Below are 22820 nucleotides of genomic sequence, written 5' to 3'. Positions count from 1 at the left end.
ATAACAGGTATGTTTTAAAGGATCATATCAATGCTTATACTTCCCAACAGAGTGAAATACATTTTCTGGCTCTCAAAACCCTGGAAACCAGGAGCAGCATCCCAGGACACAAGGAGCAGCATCCCGGGGCACGGGGAGCAGCATCCCAGGACAGCAGAAGCAGCATCCCGGGACACCGGGAGCCGCATCCCAGCACCCGGGCGAGCAGCACCCCGGGCCCCGCGGGAGCCGCTCCGCCCCTCGGCTGCCCCGGCCGGGCGCGGCGCTGCGGGACTCGCCCTCCCGGTTGCGCAGGGCGCGCTGTGGGGCCCCGGTAGGCGGCGGCGGGCGCTGCCGGTGCCGCCGCCGCTGCTGCTGCTGGCACGGAGCCGCTGAAGCCCGGCGAAGGGGCTCCCGGCTCTCGCACGCAGCGGCGGCGGCGGAGCGCGTCGCGTCGAGCGGGGAGGAGGAGGAGGAGGAGGAAGGGGAGGGGGGATCTTCTCGGCGAGGATGCCCGGAGCGGCTGCAGGGACGGCGGCGACAGGAGCGGGCTCGTCAGGAGCGGCAGCAGCGGGGATGCTCCCGGCTCAGGAGGCGGCCAAGATCTACCACACCAACTACGTGCGGAACTCGCGGGCCATCGGCGTGCTCTGGGCCATCTTCACCATCTGCTTTGCCATCGTCAACGTGGTGTGCTTCATCCAGCCCTACTGGATCGGGGACGGCGTGGACACGCCGCAGGCGGGCTACTTCGGGCTCTTCCACTACTGCATCGGCAACGGCTTCAGCCGGGAACTCACCTGCCGGGGCAGCTTCACGGACTTCTCCAGCCTGCCCTCGGGAGCCTTCAAAGCCGCCTCCTTCTTCATCGGGCTCTCGATGATGCTCATCATCGCCTGCATCGTCTGCTTCATCCTCTTCTTCTTCTGCAACACAGCCACCGTCTACAAGATCTGTGCCTGGATGCAGCTGACCTCGGGTGAGTGGGGCTCCGCGCGCTCTGCCCGAGCGGCTCCGGAGGAACTTGGGGCCGGGCGGGGGCACGGGGAGCGGCCGGGGAGCGGTGATGCTCGGGGGGACCCGGAGGAACACGGGGAGCGGCCGGGGAGCGGTGATGCTCGGGGGGACCCGGAGGAACACGGGGAGCGGCCGGGGAGCGGTGATGCTCGGGGGGACCCGGAGGAACACGGGGAGCAGCCGGGGAGCGGTGATGCTCGGGGGGACCCGGAGGAACACGGGGAGCAGCCGGGGAACGGTGATGCTCGGGGGGACCCGGAGGAACACGGGGAGCGGCCGGGGAACGGTGATGCTCGGGGGGACCCGGAGGGGAGCCGTGCCGGTGCTCAGCCCTGAGCCCCTCACACCCTGCTGGGGAGCAGGGGAGCCTGGAGAAAATTGTCCAGTTTCGGCCTGCGAACCGACCCATGAGCATCGAGGAGCCCCAGGCTGTCCTCCAGCTCTTGGTCTGTTGCTAAAGGTCAGGAGGAAATGGCAGTGGGAACGCCTCGAGTGGGCGAAGGCAGCGTCCAGCCTGGTGGAGGCTAGTCCTGAACCCCGGGTTCCACCTGGTCCAGGCAAAACCTGCTTGGGTTCAATGAGAGGGGATGGTGAGGTCTTCTGCTGGCCAGTTGGAAGGGCAGCTGAGGTCATTGGGTGTTACGTACGTGAGTTTCGGTTGGGGTCTGTTCCCCCTGTTCACAAGGTTTATTTTTCTCTGTATGTTAGAAATATAGAGGAAAAAAAAATCATTTCTGTTGGTGATTTTGACTCAGAAGGTCTCCTCACTTCATTTGACTTTCCCCATCACATCCAATGTCTCCCTGAGGAAAGCGCATGATAAGAAAGAGGGAGAACACCAGGACATCACTTTTTGCGCTTCCAAAACAGCTTTCCCTCTGATTCAGTAGAGAACCGGTGATTTGTGTGCAGCTGGGAGGCAGCGGAGGAGATAAGGATGGTCTCTACAGTTGATACAGTAATAAAATCAGTTTTAACAAGGAAGAAAAGATAAATTCTTCAATAATTTGGAAAAACTGTCTAAAATCAAAGCATGCCTTTTACTTGTCCTCCCCATAAAACCCTGAAATTGAAAAGTTTTGTCTTTGCAGGAATAAGCCGTTAGGGAAACAGAGCAAAATGTCTCTAAAATGAGCTAACAATCACTTTTTTCAGTCCCCTTAATTGACCTACATTCATTTCAGTTTCCCAGCAATAATTCTTCTGAGTTGTTTGCTGAGCAGCTTCAGCATTATTCAATTTGCCACCTAGTCCATGAGGCTTAGTGGAAATCTCTGATTTGTATGAAACAGCTTTATCCATTTTTCTCTGTGGTGCTTTCTTTATGTGTTATGCATATTTTTATGCTGTTTCTGTCACTTAAGTTTCCAACGGTTTCTTTCTCTATCCTTTTTTACCCGATTCTAGTGTGACTAGGTTTGGGTTCATTATCTCTGCACTGGGAATCCTCTTTGATGCTGGTGGCTACTTTGTTCAGTAACAGGCATTCTGATATGGTGTTATTAATTGTACACAGTCATGTCAGTTGGCTCCAGGCAGAGGAAACTGTTTCATCTTTGCAACACTGACGTCTTCTCTGTTCCATTAAGGACTTTTGCTTACAGCTGTCTCCTCTCCTTATGGCTCTAATGGTAAAAGGTGGCATGAACATTCCCTGGTTTGGTGCATCCTCAGCCCGTTGTGCTCATGTCTGGTGTGAAGTAGGACAGCACAGTTTCCAAATTCCTTACATTTCCCAACATCAAATATAATAGTGTCTTATTTATATGGTTCTACTCCTTTATGCCAACAGAAGCTAGTGCAAGGTAGATAAAAATTAATCTGATACCTTTACTGCATTTTCACACAGGTGAACAATAATGTTTAGAAACCACTGCATGCAGCTGATCTAGAGGAGCCCAGCCAGTCTATATCATGCTGCACATGAAGATACGTTTTCAGAAAAAATAACAGAATTTTTGTCATCTCCAAAGCTGGTGGATGCACTGTTGGCATTAAAAGTCAACAAAGGGAGTTTTACATCAGCAGCAGAATCAGTTTTTGGACTGTTTATCTCCAAAATTATAATAACGGGAATACGTTTATAGTCAGGTGGTTGTTGGCCATCTTTCTTGGTTTGTATGTGAACGCTGTAGAAGAACTGGAACAATGCCAGTACCTGAAGCGGGCATACAAGAAAGCTGGGGAGGGACTTTTTATAAGGCATGTAGTGATAGGACAAGGGGGAATAGTTATAAATTGGAGAGGCACAGATTTAAACTAGACATAAGGGGGAATTTCTTCACAATGAGGGTGGTGAGGCACTGGCACAGGTTGCCCAGGGAAGTTGTGAATGCCCCATCCCTGGACATGTTCAAGGCCAGGTTGGATGGGGCCTTGGGCAGCCTGATCTAGTGGAAGGTGTCCTTGCCCGTGCAGGGGGGTTGGAATTAGATGATCTTTAAGGTCCTTTCCAACTCAAACCATTCTATGATTCCATGAATGTTGGGTGTTGATAGAGCCTGCCTTTGTTGTTTGCTGAATGTTGTACCTTAATTCAGCATTTACTTGACTGTTCATTTCTGTATTACCTAAAAAAAGTTTCCTCCAAAATCCATTTTTTTTTTTGGGTTGCATCCTTTGAAGCAGAAAGAATGGTGGTGGGATAGAAGGATAACTTAGAATAAAATGTGCAGGACGAGAGAGTTAATGAGTTCTGATAGGTTTTCTATGAGCAATATAACCTACTTCTGTTAATATTTTACTGTTTTGAGAGTATGAGTAATAGGCAATAATAAGCTTAAGATGCTTATCTCACAAATAACAATGTAGTACTCTCATCTACATATGCATATATTTCTGCATAGTACAGGAACAAAATTGAACCTGAAGTAGTAAAATATAAAAGTACATGAGTATAGCTTTGATTTTGCTTGCTATGTACCTTAGCAGTGTCAGCATTCAGATAGACCATACAATAATACTTAAAATTGATGTAATTTAAATCTTAGAAATAGGTTTTTCAACCTACTACATCATACTTGATTTAGGATTGCAAATAAAAGCTTAGGAACTAATTTCTTTAAAAGAAAGATTTAGATCACCATTCTGTCTTAGAGGAGTCATTATAAATTGTCAGCATGAAGTGGTGTTTTTTAAATAAGGTAAAGCTAAACAATATCTTGGATGCATGCGCTTTCAATTCTTGTTGCTGTCTAATCATGTCTATGATGTGATTAAGCAGCCAAATCCTAGGAAAAGCTATTTCCTTTGTGTATGTGAGGACAACTTACATTAGACTCCCTTATGATTTTGCCATGGCTTAGAACACTTCTTTTGTTCTGTGTGCATAATGCTGTCAGGGTACACTTGGTATCTTGAGAGCCCATTTTGGCAGCCTTATTGTCCACTCACCAGCCTCTCCTACTGCAATGTCAAAATTATATCTACAAATTCTTGCATGTACACTTACCTGATTTGAGCAGCCGCATAAACACAAACACTTAGTGAAAGTGCTAGAAATGAGTTATTATTGCTCTCTACTACTCTGCATTCAAAGTGTGCAAGAAACCTTACAAATAAAGATACTTCTTGAGATTTATTCCTTTGTAAGTTAAATGAATTAAATACTTTAGTTCTGTCATTGTGATTTTTTTTCATTATTAGAAATTTGTAATTACAGTTTTCTTTACTAGGATCTTTCAAGTTAGAGAAAAGAGAAAAGTAGGGAAAGCCAAAGAAAGTCGTAGAAGTGTCCCATGTACAAGTAGGATGCCAATATAGGCATGTTTTGCAGGAGATGCTTAAGCCCATGCACACAATAAGAAGGCAAAATGTTGAACAAAATAACATAAACCCTCTGTACTTTGTCAAACCACAGGCCCATCTATTCCAGTGATCTCCAACAGTGGTCTGTATCATGAGCCCACAGAAGCATCAGAGCAGCAAAAATTCATTTTGCCCTCAGTGCTCACTGTCCTCCAGCACTTGTGTTCAGGAATTTTCAGATAAGTCTTGGCATTTAAAAGCTCTTGCCGGAGTTTCTTCTTTTTTATGACGGTGGTCACTTTTGAACCTTTGTAAACTTTTAGCATTTACAGTGCCTTAGAGCAACAAGTTCCACAGCTTAATATGTGTCGTGTGAAGATTCGGTTGGGGCCTTTTATGTTTTAAACCTTGTAGCTGCGCATTTCATTTAACCTCCGCCCCCTCACCCTCACCCTCAGCCCATGTATTGAAAGAAGCTGTGAACAGGAGACTTCCAAACACCTTCCCTGTTCTGGTCCTGATTGCACCTTTGCTGTATCCCCTCAGTTACCTGTTTTTGCAAGGTGATGAATCTTTGGCTCCTTAGTCATTTGTTATGTGTTGGGTTGTACCATGCTTGTGACCATTCATGCTGTCCTGCACACAGCCATTTCCAGCCTACTGTATCCTTTGAGAAGTGATGGGAGCAGAACTACACACAATAGTCAAGACAGACAAACCAGCCATTTATACAGTGGCATAATAATATTCTCACTTTCATCCTTTGTTCCTTTCCTGGCAATTCCTGATACTCACTTTTTTTACTGTTATTGAGGAGTGGGCTGCTGTTTTCACAAGAATACCTATTATAACCCTAAGATCTCCGTCCTGAAGCTGTAGTAGTCACCTTGGAACATATCATTTTATGCAGTTAGGTTTTTTCCCTTCAAAGAAACAACTTCATATTTGTTTATCTACGTTGACTTTAATTTGTCTTTTTATTGTCTACTCACTCAGTATTGTAAAGTCTTTCTTCATAGTCAGCCGTTATCTAAGCTACCCTGAATGAATATCAGCAGGAAACTTTGTCACCTCATCGTTTACCCTGTTTTCCAGCTCATTTATAAAAAGGCGAGCAGCTCCCAAGTTCCAGCACAGATCCCTGCAGGACTCCACCATTGACCTCTCTCCGCTTGGAAAATTGACAGTATTCTCATACCATCTGTTTCTAATTATTTATCCTTGCAAGGACATTTATTTTTATCCTCTGGGAGTTTAGGGTTTTTTAAGATTTATGAATGACAGATTTATCAAATGTCTTTTGGAAATCCAAGTGGACTTTGTTAATGAAAATTTCCACAGTACACATTGCATTGTACTTCTTTGGAGATCTCTAGTAATTTTGTGAAAAATGACTTAAAATAGATGTATTGGTCCTACCTTACTTCCTTTCATCACACAAATATGCCGAGTTTGTGCATGTGCCAACGTTCTCTGCTGTCATTTGTAGTTCTTACTGATTTACATGGTAGAGATACCAGTCTTTCTGTGTTCCCCAGGTTTTCCCTGGACCTGTTCTAAGCCAGTTTTTAAAACTGGCTTTATGTTACTCAATTGCATTGGAGCCAAAGCATCCATAAATAGAGATTATTACATGCAACAGTTAAAAGTTAATTTAAAGCAGGGAATTGTTTAAGAATGAAAAGGTGAAGCCCTTCATTACAGCTATGCTGTTGTTTCCCCTTATACTTGAAATCAGTCTACAGGACCAGGTGACTTTTACATAAGAGTCTTAAAAGACTTGACCTTGATGCTCCTGGAGCCTTTGTTACTGCTGTTAGTCAGATCTTGGTGTAGGGGTAAATTGCAGAAGGCTAGAAAAAAAACCAAGTCTTGTGGCCAGTGCTTGAGCATAGTGTCTAGTGGAGCTAGATAAAGATCTTGTTTGTAGCCTCAGTATCCTTAACAGCTAGTTGGGGAGTAATATATATATATGGCTGCTGAACTTTGCTGATGATGTGAAAATTGTTCGTTTAATAAATTATACGAAGGATAGATAATTCCATAGATTGATTTGGATGTCATAATAACCTGGGCTTGCTTCAACAACCTGTATTTTGATGCACCAAATGCAGTGTAAGACTTCTGGGATCAAAATGTAGGAGGCATCCTACTGATGGGAGAATGATGGGGATGATATGTTATGGAGAAAAGCTATTTAGAAGAAAAATTAGAGGCTGTGGTAGATGGGCATCTGCATGTGAGCACTGCAGCACTGCACTGTGAAATCCACTGTTGTTCCGCCCTAGTGAGGTTGCATCTGGAGTCTTGTGTCTAGTTCTGGGCTCCCCAGTTCAAAGAAGACGAGGAACTACTGGAGAGAGTCCAGCAGAGGGCTACGGAGATGATTAGGAAACTGGAGCAACTCTATCATGAGGAGAGGCTGACCGAAGTCGATCTGTTTAGCCTGGAAAAGGCTGAGAAAGGATCTTATCATGCTTATAAATATCTAAAAGGATGCTGTCAGAGGATGGGGCCAAACCCTTTCAGAGGTGCCCTGTGGCAGGACAAAGGGCAACGGGAACAAACTGGAACACAGGAAGTTCTACCTGACTACGAGGAAGAAATTCTTTATTGTGAGGGTGATGGAGCACTAGAACAGGCTGCTCAGAGAGGTTGTGGAGTCTTCTTCTCTGAAGATATTCAAAACCTGATTGGATGCGATCCAGTGCAACCTGCTCTGGATAAACCTGCTTTAGCAGGGGGGTTGGACTGCATGATCTCTGGAGGTCCCTTGCAACCTGAAATATTCTGCGATTCTGTGATTCTGCGCATGCTCTGTCCAGGTCAAACATCCTTCAAGACTCCCTTTCAAGTATAAAGTAGAAAGCATTTTAGGACTGATTTAAATAAGAGAAATAAGAAGAGCTAGAAGGATGAATTTTCTTGCTGCTCAAAAGATTAAAATTCGACAGATTATGGTGTATGAAGACCTACAGGGGGAGATTTCAAGTCATGCAGTGCACCTTAACTTGACAAATATTATGTTCGGAAGCTGAAGTTACACAAATTTGCATTAGCCATGAGGCATATATATTTCTAACCTGTTAAGTTTCAGTTGTTAATTATCTTCACAGTGGTTTCTTCTTCACTTAAAGTCTTTACATAAGATTGCATTCCTCTTTCTAAGAGGCATGGCCTAACTCACCAGAAGCAAAGGACCTTAACTGGCTGCTGCCAGCTTTTGTTCCCACTATGTACCACAGCTGTAAAGTGAGAGGCATAGAGGAGGCTAAAGGGAGAGGAAGGAAAGTCCAGGAACATCAAGCAGGTTTTTGGACTGAGTTTCAGCATTCATGCTGACTTTAATAAGGGCATTAACACCATATCACCCCATCTGCAGGGTGAGGCGACTGAGGTTTTTTCAGTTGTTTGGGAGCAGTAGTGGGTGTCAGACCTTTGGGGAGAAAATTCTGAAAAATCAGGGATACTGAGGGCTCTGAGCATGCCAAAATGAGGGTTGCCTCTATGTCTTGGGAAAGTAGGATGCTAGGGCTATGCAAGTGGACAGAGAGCAGGGAAAGTGCTAAGTGCTCTGCTTGCCAACAAATAAACTGTCTTATCAAGCCTTTAAGGGCATCTCCTAGCTCAGGCAGGCCTAGTGCATGTGCTTCTTTTGCCCAGAGGAGAAATCATGCTGCCAATACCATCTTCTGTCTGTTCAGCTCCAGAGGAACGTTTCCTGTTGGGGTTAATAGAGATCTTCAGTCCTTCCCTCATCCTTGGGCTGGGAATGCACATGATAGCCTCTGCTCTGCTGCTGTCATGCTGGCTGTGACGAGTATTGCCATTGTGACTTGGAAAGTGCTCAGTGTCCCAGTGTGAGTCAGAAGGTTGGCTGGGTAGGTTGTCAAGATGAAGAATTGAAGGTTTTATTGGGAAGTTGTGGGTGAAATGCGTGATGTGGCTGTGCAGCCTTTTTTGTTTCATTGCTTTTTTTGAAGTAAATATTTTCATGTATTTCATAATTTGGCTATAGAAATGAAGGTTAAAAGTGTGTCCTATGAACAGTGGAAATGAGGAAGGAATGCTGTGCCCTAGTGTCCTCTCTCTGAGTAATTTATTTTTTTTCCTGAGATACCCTGTGCCCACAATATCACAAGGCCTCTCCTACATCCCATCATCCCTTGCCTTTGGTAGCTGATCTTTCCTGACTCCTCATAGGCTCTTCATCTGTGTAGCTGACATGCACACAGAATGTGTTATAGCTGGCAGAAAGCTATTTGTGTGTCAGTTTGATGTCCAGAAGTTGCCACCTAGATTTGTTTAAGGATAAACTATCCCTGTCTTTCCACTGGTGGGAATCCATTCTTCTCCACTCAACTTTTTCACAAAACTTGTAGGAGTTCGGTGTGTTGGAGGCTTGTAGCATCAGTCAAATTTAGTTGAAATTTGTCATTAGACTCCAAATCACACATCCACATCCATTTTGATCCCAGAGGGAACCTGGCTAAAATGTATAGTGTAAGAAGTATATATCATTTAGTTGTATAAGGTATTTGAGATTTTGGTAGCAAAATTTGGTTTCGAAGGATAAAGATGTTTGGGGAATGGAAGAGATATTTTCTAAATTGTAATAGAAAATTCAGCATCTTTTAACTCTCCCAACTGTCTTTCATAAACATTTTATAAACATTCTTCGGCTTGTGGTCCACTGTTTGAAAAACAGTAAGATCACAGAATAGTAAGATATATAAGAAAATGCGCGAGGTTATCCAGGCAATTTGAGGACAAATTCCATCTCGCTGAAAAAAAGATGCATGGGAGGGAAGAAAGGGGAGAAAGAAACTGGGAGAGAGGGGAGTATCACTTACTGAAATGTGGGAAGCTTAGAACTCGAGCACCGTTGGGAAAGAGAAAGCGGAGCGGTGTTCTGGAAAGCAGGTGGTGTTGGCGCAGCTCTACTTTCTTGCACCTGAAGGGGCTTCACTGGCACAGGATACAAACTGCTGCCGAGTTCTTTCAGAAATTCCTTCTAAAAGTTAAATGAAGATAATTGCTATACGGGAAAATGAAGCCAGGAAGGGGAGAAACATGTGGATATTATCAGCAGTAGAAGACATGGAATAAAAGAAGACTAGATATCAAATACTAAGGTCGTTTTACCTTTTGAGAAGTGAACCTTTTTAGCTCTGTGATATAAACAGCATTAGCTTTGATCTTGCAAACATAAACAGAAAACATATTAGAACAGAAAATCTGTGGTGTGATCAGACAGTGTGTGGACTCAATATTTGAAAACTAACAAGATCCAGCTGTGAGGAATGTCAGGGTCAGAGTACTGAGGCATCACAAAGGAAAAAATAAAACATTTTTGTTCAGAAATGATGAAATGAAAAAAAGACATGAACAAGCCTAGAGCCTGAAAAGTCTGCAGAATTTGATAACATCAGTTTCTATCAGCATTGTTAAAAATGCAGTGGCGGCATGACAGAATGAATAGTGAGAATATGCATTACTGCGTGGAACAGTGTGCAAATTCCAATTACTAAGAGAAAATTATGGCTAGAATCCTTAAGAAGGGGAATATAATAGATTTAAAGATCTATCTATTCTAAGACCATATTATCTTCACTTTGGCATTCGGAGATGCAGAAGACTAAAACAACCTGGCATTAGAATGAAAGGTCATACATACCAGGGGAAAAGGTTCCTTTATTTTCTCCTTGAGAAGCCAGATGCAAATTTATGAATTTCATTGATTTTAAAAGGTAGCTGATGGCCTCTGTGGAGAGCCTCTTTGACACAAGCACATCATCTGCTATTTCAGAGAATATTATTCAATCAAGTAATTGAGACTGCATCAGGAGAGAGCTACCAAATAAGCGCTTTGAAATAAATTATTACCAATAGTTGATGAGTTGTCACACATTCCACTTCCCTTATTTTTTTTGTTATCTTTTAGAAGGGAAAAGTTTATAGAGAAGTCAGCTAGACATGCTGTATTTGCAAGGTCAGAAACAAGTATTCTGAGTTGAGAGGTTTAGAAAATGCTACTTGTGAAACCTTGGAAGGTTCTTTTGTTTACTGCTAAAAGTCAGAAGTCATGCACCTTACTGGTAGAAGTTCATTGAGTAAGGTGCGTGATCACAGAATCACAGAATCGCTTGGTTGGAAAAGACCTTTGAGATCACCAAGTCCAACCCTACCTGTCCACTGCTGAACCATCCCTGAGCACCTCTGCTGCCTGTCTTTTAAATCCCTCCAGGGACAGGGACTCAATGTCTTGTACTGCCATGCTAGACCGTACCTGTGCAATTTCCACCCTAAAATACTGCGTTTGTCATGATGAACTTCGTGTGCAGCAGAAGAGTGAATAAAATAAGACAAGGTCTCTTAAGATCAGGGAAAATTTCAGCAGGGAGGGCGGGGAAGGGTGAAGTAGCAGCAGCACATTTTCATCCCGTTAGACCTCCTGCCTCTTCCTCTGCTGTAACAGGGTTCTGGAATGCCTACAGAGAAGCAAATACTCCTGTGCTCTTTGTAACATGGATTCTCTTGGTGTGGGCAAGAGGAGTCTTGGATAGGGTTGTTTTGCAACAGCCCAGATGACAGCGTGTAAGCATGAAGCACCTACGTAAATCGTCCTGTGCTTCTTGGAGATGAACAGTCTTCAAAGTTAGTCTCAGACATTTCTGTATCAAGATATCTCAGCTTTCCAGGGCCCAACAAAGGGATGCAGTGGCTATGCCTGTACCTGCAAATTAAGCATGTCCAGAACAACCCTCTGGTGCAGAGTCAGCTGGCACACTGGCCAGTGTCCATATTACTACATTTTTTTACCATCTAAAACTGGGTCATCGGACTCTTACTGCCTATTTGGAACCACTCCTGGCATGTCCTGCCTTGCAAACTGTGCCCTGTCAATGTTTTTGAAGATTGTTACTTGGAACAGATTAAAACCACTCCTGTGACACATGCTGTGGGACAATTCTAATGATTTAGTAGCGTATACAGTTGAGTTTCAGTGCCTGGGAAGGCTCTCTGGCACTGCTTATCTAATGTGTGTAGGGATAACCGTTACCTAGCAAAGTCTCAAATTAAGAAGCTCAACAATTATCTGTGCAGAAAACTTGAGGTGATGTGTGACTTAGTCCTTTATTTTAAACCCATTTATAATTGCAACTCAGTGCTATAGTATTAATTACCAATTTGCTTTGTTTAAATTAGAAATAAAAAAAAAATCTGTGGCTGAAAAATTTGGATGAAGTGTAGTTACCTTTGAAACTAGACCTAGTCATGACCTTGAAAAAGATGTTTGTAACCTTCGATAAGAAGAAGCAGTGAAAAGTGTAGACAAGTCACAAAAAAGTTTTCCACCTAGAGACAGTGGGAGAAAGTTACCCATAAGCCTAAAAATCATAAATTAATCTTCTCTCTGATGTAGACTGTGTGTTTCAAAATCAGATTTTCCCCAGGTATCTTCAGCCTGGCTAATACAACTTTGAACCCTATAAAACTGTTATACATTGAGTCTTTTCTTGAGACACATTCAATGTAGCTTTGCAAAGAGTTAATCCAAAGTGTAAGGTTAATTCCATGAGAGAAGTGTTAGACTTCCCATGAAAATAAAATTATTCATCCTTGTAGCTTTATGTTCCTCTAAAGAAAGTTAATTATAGCGTGGTTGTTGTGTCTTAGTATTTAGCCTTCCTATTACTGGTGGACATCAATAAAATAAAAAACCTGTAATTGCAATTCATGGTCATTATACTAGAAAAATATGGTCCCAAATAGTCCAAATATGCCCATGGCTTACCAGCCACAATTGCTTGCCCTTAGTTCACATCAGGCATTTGTGTTTGATCGGATTCATTAGTTAGTACAGCATTACCAGCTGTCTCACCAACAGTCATTTCCAAGCTGACACTTCACTGTTTGTCCACCTCGAGAAGTGAGGCGATAGTGGTGGCATGGACTTGCTGTTGCAGAATGAAAGGCCACGCAGCTGAGGATGGATAATAGGGAGTGAAGAGAGTACCCAAGTGTATCTGTTCACCAAAGGATGGCAATGAGATGTCAATGTAGTGTTTCTGTGAAGCACACTGACATATATTTCATAAAGGATTTACACCTGATTAAGGGCAATGTTGACATCATGACATGATGCGCTGTGATATTTCATGTGGGATTCTGGACACTGATGTCCAGTTCTGTCTGGGATGACAGTAGCTCAAAAAGGAAAACCAGTGACTTGTGACATTTCTTGCAAGGAGAAAGCTAGGAAAGCTTGGTTAGTTTAATGTAGAAGGAGAAATGTTAGTAAAATGTCTATGACTGCTGTCTAAAAATATATGTATGGGCTGAAAAAAAAAAAAAAAAGAAAAGGAAGGGAAAAGAACTGTTTAAGCCAGTGATTTTTACTGTTATTTGATTTGATTTCCTGAACTTTTTCTAAAGATGATGCTACATGCCCTGCAGCATTGTTAGAGGAAATTGCAGCCTGTTAGACCTGCGTTGCTTCTTGACACTTTTGAAATCTCAGAAGTGGTTTCTGAACCCCTCCTGAGTCCATGGACTGCAGAGTGAAAACTAATGATTTTAAACTTGTGGCTGATGGTGGGACAAGAACAAATGGATATTATAAATCACTTCAGCCTGGAAAATAAGAGAAGGTTTTTGACTATTAGAGCAGCAAGGTTCTGCAACAACTTTCTAAAGTGAGGAGATTTGGTAAGATACTGAGCTGTACATTGGAAACAGATGAATGTCTGAAAAAGATTACAGAATGTGGTGTAACAGAGTGTCATGTTACTCTCTTTCTCATTTCTCAGAACAGATTAATCTAGGTGAATGCTCTTTTCTATTCTACTCCCATTTGTTCTGTTTTTTGGTTTTTTTTTAAACAGTATCACTTCTATCTTTGTGCCTTCTAGGATTAAAATTCCACAGTGACAAAGATCTGTAGATCTGTTATGCAGAGCTCTGTTGTTGCCTGGCATTCTGACGAAACAAGCCAGGGTTTTCCTTAAATTCCCATCAAAACAGTAACACAGTGTCAACAACAGATGCTGCACTAATGTACTTCACATTTTCACTTTGCATTCAGCATTTTTATTTGACTTGGATATTTGATTTCCTTTAAGAAATTTTTTTTTTCAGCTAAATACTTATGTTTAAAAGTGAAAGCAGTTCAAAAATAAATCTTTAAAATACCACGGTTTCAGGAAAAACATTTTACAAATTACCAGTTCTATGACTAACCTGAGATCTAGTTTTGCTAAGAGTGTTTCCCAAAGAACTCATCCCTTGTTACCTCTCCATCTTTGTAATTATTTTGTGATGCTGTGCTGCTACATAAACAGTCTTCCTAAATAGCTAACAAACATGTAAAATCTCTTTATCTTGTCGATATGCTACTGGATGCTTAATATTTTGTATGAATAGGTTTTGTGTCAAATGCATTGGATGTTGTAGAAAGAATGAGCTTATCAAGTGGTCCTTGCTCATGCAGCACGGGAAGTGGAACAACACTGAGTTCCCTGTTTGTCCTTGCTGCCTCCTTTCCTGCCACCTGTGGCCATTTGAGAGGGAGAGAGAGAAGGAAGTACTTTCTCATCGGGATAAACAAGTGTTCAGTGCATAAACAACTGTATATAAGGCACTTCATGAGCTTCAAATGAAGCAGTTTTAATCTTGTACATCTCTACGAAAGCTGACACACGCAGTGTGCATACTTAAAAATGTCTGCTTGGGATTTTACACTCTTAAGGACAGATCTGCACATACAAGTACTGGAGTTTAAATTTAGCCTCACTCAATTCAGTGAGTTCCTGTGTGAACCTAAGGTGGTGTATTTAATAGCTGAGTGTAAAATACAATACAACATTTCATTTCATTTTAATTATATGGTATGTTGCAGGAATTGTGCCAAGGCAAAAGTAAGGTTGTCTGGGAGATTGTAACTGCATTTTTGTCTCTTCCCAAGAGACATAGTTTTATTTTATTCCTTAGGGTTGCTTTTTCCTGACTCAAGTCTGAACCAAATGCAAAGCATGCTTCTACAGACAGCTCCATTTTACTTTACACTACATCAGGAGATGGTCAGGCATAAATAGAACAGCAGGGATGTGCCAGAGAACATGCAATGAAGTACCTGACTGCACGCACATATGTGGCTTAGCCTGCCAGTCTGCAGTAAAGTGGTATCACCATCATCCTCAGCAGACATAACCTGGCTCTGGCAAGGCCAGTCGAGAGTTCCTGCAGTGAATCTAAGAGTGTTCAGGGTCTTAGAATATGGTGTCAGTCTGTAGAGGCCAAGTCATCAAGCAGTTGCCTACATCAAGGTGTCTGTTTAAAATACCTGAAGGATCCTGTCCGACCTCTAATTGCTTTTCCAGAAGGGCACCAGTCTTCAATAGATTCTCTGTTATCTACACATGGTGTCTCACAAGCAGTAGAACAGCTCAAGTGGCATTAGGCACGAACATGCTGGCAAGTGAATCAAACCCTAACTTATACTCTTAACTTCTCTGTGAAACACTTTCATTTAGGTCTCTCAGCCTGGAGCTGAATTCCACCCTCTGGAGTTATGAAGCCAGCCTGGTCTCAGGCACCTAATTATCCCTGGATATGAACTGTTCTGAACAGAGCCGCCATGCATAGATGGCATGGATATTCTGTGATCTGGATATGCCCTCACAGATCCTGGAGTTGGCTGAGCACCTATGCAGCCAAATAAAACTGCGTGTTTTGGCCAATAGTCTGCAAGGGGACCATCCGTGGGGCTGGCTGTAAGAGTGGTTTAGTTTTGATCAGGAGTGAATTTTTAACTCTAGTCTTCCAGTTGTCCCAGCTTTCTACAATTTAATTCACATTGTGGAGCAGTCTTGAGTTTCTTTCTAAAGAACCAGTACACCTCATGCACTTTGACACATGTGCCTTCCACCAGACCAGACTAGGACTGGTCCAAAGTGGAAGTTCTGAAACATGCATATTATGTATATTATGTCCTTAATGCTGTTGCACTTTTTACATCCAGTCTGTTGCAATACATAACTTGCTAATCTAGACATAGGCTATGCTTTCACAAACTGGATTTTATTAAATTAGGCTTGCCTATGTCTTAGGTTTAGAAAGCTGAGTTTAGAGATGATTAAACAAGTATTTTATTCTACAGTAGCAATGTACTGTCAATCATAGTTCTTTCTTAATGTGCTTTTCCCTGGGATTAAAACAAAGCTGCAATGTCATAAATGCAGGTATCAGAAATATGATAAAGGGATTTGAATTATCTGATCCTGGAGGAGATTAGTGTATAGCATATGAAGTGCTGCAAAATAGGTATTGACAGTCTCTAAACAAAGCTGTTGTTACTTATTGCCTCCATTTATCATAGTACTAAAAGTCAGATACTAATCATTTAAATACCTTAGTTGTGCTGAGCTCCAGTGATACCTGTCAGAGAGGAATAGATGCAGGTAGCAATGCATGCCTAGCATCATTTTCTGAAAATTTTTAATAGTCTAAAATGAAATTGCATGGATATTTTTTATGTAAGTTCTACAGTGTCTTAGGTTTTGATGCTGTACCCTCAAACAATGTTGTGATAGGTCATTAATTTGTATGTGGATTAAGCCAATTGAGAATAGGAGAGAGGAAAGTCGTTGTAAAGGAATGTTCATTCTTTTGGACTGCAAAATAATCTATTTAAACTGTGATTTCTCAAGGTCTTCTAGAGTACATTATGGTATTATTGTGCTGATATAGAATCTGTTAGCATCAGTGAAAAGCTGCCCGTTAATCAGCTGAGCAAAAGTTTTAAGCACATGCTTTGATGAGTTGGAAATATGTTTTAAATGCTTAGTTTAATTGCAATCCAGAAGAAAATCTCCACCAATCTGAGGTTACAGATGTGAAGCAAATATTTCTTGTAAACCTTTTTTTTATTATTTATAGAAATACATGTGTTATAATAAATAATGGGGTAGCAGATCCATACCAGAAAACTAATGAGTTAACTTCTACGGACTGTTCAGCATTCCTGACTTGGTACTGAGCAACCGTACCCTTGCAAATAATCCCATTGGTTTTATACCATTCAATATTAGAGGAGCTATTAATTCTTTAATTGTATGACTTTATGTCGAAATCTCACTGCACACTTTTAATGTTTAATGCTCTGCTGTACAGTCAGATGAAACGCAGTGTGACTCCACCAGAAGAAAAAATTTGTCTTTATGATGTAAACATAAAGAGAGCCTTGTGCAATCTGTTTTATATCCAGATAAGTCTTTTAAAGAGGAATGGCTATATGGTACATAATATACTGCTAGCATGGAGCTACATTAAGATGTAGTAACAGACTGCAAGGTAGGAGTTAATACACATTATACCACTGTAGAGCTTAGTAAAACTTAGCATGAGTGAAATTATTTCATTATCTTATAGCTTGTATGACAAATTGTCACATGCTGTAAAATTTATAGGGTCTACAGCAAGAATTGCCCTAGCAGCGGATTACAGAGGGAGTTGTAAAATTAAGTGTAGTCTCACTCCTTAGAAAGTACAGTGTAATGTAAGTATGGGGTTAAGTACAGTGTGAGTCAGTCCCCAAAGAGCAAATAGCAGGATCCAGTTGCTTTCTGGCAGTGTAATCAAAGAGTGAAAGTAAAGTGTTTGCACAATTAAGATTATGTGGAGATAAACTGCTACCTAAATAACTAGACAGGTGGCTGTCAGTAACACGCTTGTATTTCTTACTGAAATAATTTAAGTAATAATAGTTTAAGTAATAAGACTTCAAACTTCACAGTTAACCAAAACAATGTGAAACCTTACATTCACGTTACTGCCTTCTGTCCTTCTCATTCTTCTTCCCTCCATTTCCATCATGTTTTGTGTTCCCACAGAATTATGTCCCTGTTGAGACTGGAAGTCCCCTGGAGCAGAGACTAGATTTAATTTGATGTTTGAACAGAGCCCAACATAAGCTGAATCCTGATTGTGGCCTCCAGCCTTGACTGCCATGCATATTGCAGTAAAAATAATAATTAGAGTCTGAATTTTATTTGAGTGGTGTTAGTAGCATGAGCTTGATGAGCTACCCAATTTGCAACAATGGCAACTATGTACTGAGTAGAGCCTGCTGTGTGACCTTGGGTAAGTCATTTCACCTTTTGAGTTTTGCTGGCTGTAAAACAAGAGTGAGATAATTCCTTAAAAAATGCTCTACAGGCACGGGCTATTATTATTGTAAAGAACTGATTGCATGTGGATTCTGGGTCTGCTTTGTGCAATATGACCCCTCACCCTTAGAAAAACTCAGAGATCTCTAGGCTGTCTTAGTAGTAGTCAGTAGAACAAGGAAAACTGGTAATTACCTAAAATAGGAAAAAGCCAAATTAAACACATTTGCGGTTGTGGATGTACATCACTGTGAACAGCCATCTGTAGAACGATAAATAGTGGCGTACGTATATAAACACACTGGGTTGTCTTTCTAAACAACATATTCTGTGTGTTTATCTCTGCATTAACGAGATACTCGGCTCAGTTTTGACATCTGTCACTTTACAATCGTGGCAGTGCAATTCTGAATTTAAGCACAAAATTCCCAGCAATTATTTTAGCTTCTCATTCTATGTACTGGAAGTATGTGTGATGGAACACATTTGGCTAAACCAGGTTTTTCCTTTGAATGACAAGACCAAAATGACTTTATAACATAAGCAGATGACATAGCTTGAAATGCATCAATTCGAGGACTCAAGCAAGTACTGAGGCCGTGATCATCATGGGCAGGCACGCAAGGACGCTTTCAAACAGGGAGAGATGACTGACAGATAAGTGAGGTTTAGCTGATCCTGTTTATTTGGTCACTTCTGCATTCAGCGGAGTGTTACACTTCTTTCTCGACTTGCTTTTTCTTTCAGAAAAGAGCTGCAGCATATCCAGATAGAGAGCTAATGGCTCATTTACTCACAGTGCCAGTGAGTGCCACCACAGTGATTCGCTTTTGAACTTAACATGAGTGACAGATTGTTCAGACCACTGATTTTCAGCATCCTCAACATACTGGCACACAGTAGGGTTTTCTCTTGGCAAGAATTGCTGTAGGGGACAGAACTACAGTTGATACCCAAGGATTTACCAAAGATGTTTGAGCCACATCCAGGGACCATGCAGCTGAGTGAACTACCTTTAAGTTCCCACAAGATTTAGCATTTCACTTTTTCCTTCTTCCTATATGTGTTCTGGTTGTTCAACTATGACAACTATGACTGCTTTGAGTGGATGGTGGCACGCAGGAAAGATGGCATATATAGAGAAGATATGTTTATGGACCGATTCAGAGGAACAGAAGCCAATGCTGATTTTCTGAAACTGAGTGAAGAAGGGCAGCCTCAGCTTGATCAAAAGGACCAAATCTTGGAGACTTTAAATGCTCTTTGCTGTAAATACAAATTTAGATCAAGTCTTAATAAAGAAGGAGGACTTTCTCCTTCTTTTACTATTGGCTCTCCTTACAGAAGTATTTTTCTTAGAAATATATTTACCATTTTTGAAAACAGTCTGTACAACTGAGTTCATTCATAAGACATGCTCATAAGGAAATGCAGGTAGTACAGGAATGGGTAATTAAGCACCTTTTGTACAGTCATGCTTGATGACGGCTTAAGTGGGATCCACTATAACATTTTAAAAGCAAATGGGTAGTCATTTATGGTGCATTGCTGCAAACTAGATTCCTGGAGTCTGAAGAATAGAGAAAAAAACTTGGATTGTCTCTTAGAAATCCTCAGAGGATGTTCATGCTATGTGTTCATGCTATGTTGTCACTTTTCTTGCAGTTCTGATAGGGTCTGATATGACCCTGGAATTAAAGGGATAGTAGAGAAACTCTGGGTAAATAGTCCTTTCTGTTGTACTACAAGTATATCTGCTTCTTCTCTAGTGCCAGTACCCATCTGGGAAGAAGTCCCTTCCGAAAAGCAGGAAAGCAGTAAGAAGATAACATTTTTCACCAAAGGGTATTAATCTAACAAAGGTCTGGATCCTATTCCTGAGCTGTGAGTTTTCGTGCTGCCTGCAGAGATGGTGGATTGATAATTTCAATCACAAACACTTAAAAAAATCTGATGTGGGGCACTGTTCCAGGAAAGCGGTGCCGAGAAGGATAATTTTATTCTTCAATGAGTTTTGGGGTGGTACTTGCCTCATGCACTGAGAGCCCTTTATAGGTTATTTCTTGAGCCACATTTTGTCAAATAAGGTTCTGCTCCAAAGCCAGGGAATGCTTCTGGCTGGAAGAAAGAAATCTATAGTGTTGGCAGCAAATTTTATGACATATTGGGTGATGTCATTAAGGGAGCTGTTAGCAATCTATCATTTAAGGAACATCTTCAGCTAGTCCAACATAAGGGAAGTGATTTAATTCTGTGTCTGCTTGGATTTTTCCTGTGTAATCAGTGGAGGCCCAAGAGTATTGGGAGGCACAGCATGATACTCTCCTGATTACTTTGCTGTCATCTCCAATTTGTGGCCTAAAATGCATGAAAATAAGGTGTTCGTGCCCAGAGGAGCTCACAAGGGCTTGTTACGGGGTGCTCTCCTGATTCATTTAGCTGTGGTGATTGTACAGGGTAAGCACTCTTGCACAAGGAGTAACTGGGATGACTTAGGTGTCTAGCTCAGATTATGCAAACATGGTTGCTGATGAGTGGGATGAGTAAGAGAACTCTGTAGGAGTGTCCACAAAGAGAGGCATGAGGAAGAGCTCTTCCAGGTGGAGGGCTGGACATTAACTCAGCTTGTACCCATGCCCTGAAATTTATTGACTGTTACAGCTTTCTGTCAGCCTTCATTTCCCTTCCAGGTGATTTGATCTTGTATTCTATGAGTTTTCTCATGAGGCAGAGAGGTGGAAATATAGATGTCCCACTAGGAAGACAGCTCACTAGAAATAGAAGAATGGCATGTTCTTATGTTGCCTCTGGAAAGCTCCTCAGCTCTTCGGTGCAATATTCTGTTTCAGTTGCTTATCTGTGTTCTAGGTCAGAGAATAGAACGGCAGAGAAGTATCCCACGTTGTGGTTTGGGCATACTGCATGCAGCCCCCTCCTGCTTTTATACCATAGGGTGTGAAAAGCTGATTCAGGTATACCACCACCAGGAGCAAAGCTGGTCCTTCTCCCCATCCTTACAAGGTGCAGAGAGTGTGGAAAGCAGAAACACAGGTTGTTTCAGGAAAGGATTAGACAATTACAAAGAAGAGATCCATTAATGACTATTGAACTTACTGGTCTGCATGTCAGTCACTGATTCACCCTCTGGGGAGCAGAGTGGTGGGAGTAAAGAGAGTGTGAAGGGAGAAAAACACTCCATATTTGTCTTGTTTCTAAGTGTCTGATACTGTCTGCTGTCGGGAATGTCATACCAGGCTAGATGAAACTTTAGTCCCACCAAGTATATCCATTGTTGTCTATTAATTGCTCATTTGCAGGTAGGTTTAATAGAGATCATTTATTCTTTCTGTGGGCCATGGCATAGAGCAGCATGACGTGCCAATCAGAGGACTGCCTGACCATTAGCATCCTGATGTGAATCTTGGCAGTGCTTCAGGAGACTTTTACTGTTCATAAAACAAATTTACAGATCTACAGACTTTAAGGCTGGACAGGTCCATTAGTCAGCTTTACTGGATAACGAACACCATAGAGTTTTACCAAGCTATTGCTGTGCAGAGCCCAAGTATGGTAATATTTGTTCCTTTTTTCTGCTAGAAACTGTAATGAGATGCAGTGAGTGTTTGCTGCCACAGTCAGAATCATTCTTTTCCCTTCCCAGGAGATGGCTACTGCGTTTATCTTCTCCAAATATCCTGTGATTTAAAAAATGCAGTTGTGGCTGATTTAGTAAATAGTTTGTGCATAAAGTCTGTGAATGAAGAAGTGCCCTAAAGTAGGAGCAGTATCTAATAATACTTAGTTAGTATTTATACAGTGGCTTTGAACTAACTGTTTCAAAATATTTTGTACACAGGGATAGGCATGGCTATTCCTCTCCCTGTTTTTTAAGTTTCTGGAACTGAGGACAAAATGCTTTGCTCTCTGTCCATTCTTGTGTTGTACATCAGTAGTGGAGCCCAGAATAGAATCCATCTCTTCCTCTGTTCTGCTATCATCTGGGTTTAATCAAACTGTTATGATTCAGATATAGCCTTTTATATGGCTAGTGGTTCTGGAAGTGGTTGATCCTGAAAGGAGCAGAGGATCACAGCTTCAGCAACTCTACTTCTGAAATGCAGCTCTTCTCCTCAGTCCCTGGAAGGTGGTAGGAGTGATGTGGGGAGGATGAGAGGTCAGATATGGGAGTGGAACGTGCTGCAGTAATGTTGCAGTAAGCTGTAATATGGAAGATGTGTTACACACTAGGAAGCAGAATTGGCAACAATGTGAACTTAGATGCAATGATTGATGATATTTGAATTCTTAAATCTGATTGTAGACTAACGATAGATCAACTAACTGTGAGTAATCATAAGTCGAAACCCTCTGGAATCATAAGTCTGCATACATTTGGTAAGGTCTAGTTGCCATTTAGAGTCATACTTGTTCATATTCTTATTTCCGGAGTTTGGTCTACTGCTCTGAAGTTTAACATGATATTCTTGTGTATTCATAGATCTCAAAAAAATGGCTCTCTGACAAATCACAAAATATCTGAGATACTTAGTGAAATTCTGAGGGTGATCAATGTTGGAGACAAAATGACAATTACCCCAGAAACTGCAGCCTGAGCTTCAGTGATGAACAATTCTAAATGTACTGCTTTAGGGGGGAGGCCAGTTAATAGAAGAAAAATTTGGAAATCTAGGTAAAATGACAGGGCTGCATGAGGATAGTATTTTTTTAAAAAAGGTGGGGGTTTTTGTATAAGATAGGAGAATTACAGAAAAGGTAAATGCATATACAAGAAACTTTATGGCAGTAAAGGGCTAAGTTGCAGGGGAGTGTTAGAAATGGGAAAAATACCTGCCTAAGACATTGCCACGATTGTCTGCAAGAACACAATTTAGTAAAGATCACATCTTG

The 22820-nt window shown here is 41.7% G+C and overlaps 1 protein-coding gene across 4 annotated transcripts in view; it reads left to right on the top strand.

The window, feature by feature from the left end:
• Positions 1–389: 389 nt before the first annotated feature.
• LHFPL3 (LHFPL tetraspan subfamily member 3) overlaps positions 390–22820 on the top strand; it is a 250320-nt gene continuing 227889 nt past the window's right edge. For 2 of the 4 annotated variants that reach the window (XM_054056406.1, XM_054056405.1), the window contains exon 1: positions 390–958. In XM_054056406.1, coding sequence (XP_053912381.1) covers positions 490–958 — 469 coding nt within the window. In that variant the 5' untranslated portion in view covers positions 390–489. The remainder of the gene's footprint in view (positions 959–22820) is intronic. The other 2 variants (XM_054056404.1, XM_009557309.2) reach the window with 2 other exon arrangements.

Source organism: Cuculus canorus, chromosome 1 (assembly GCF_017976375.1).
Source record: "Cuculus canorus isolate bCucCan1 chromosome 1, bCucCan1.pri, whole genome shotgun sequence".
NCBI classification, from domain to species: domain Eukaryota; kingdom Metazoa; phylum Chordata; class Aves; order Cuculiformes; family Cuculidae; genus Cuculus; species Cuculus canorus.
The sequence above is the reverse complement of the archived record's forward strand: the minus strand, read 5'-3'. Positions and strand labels throughout refer to the sequence as shown.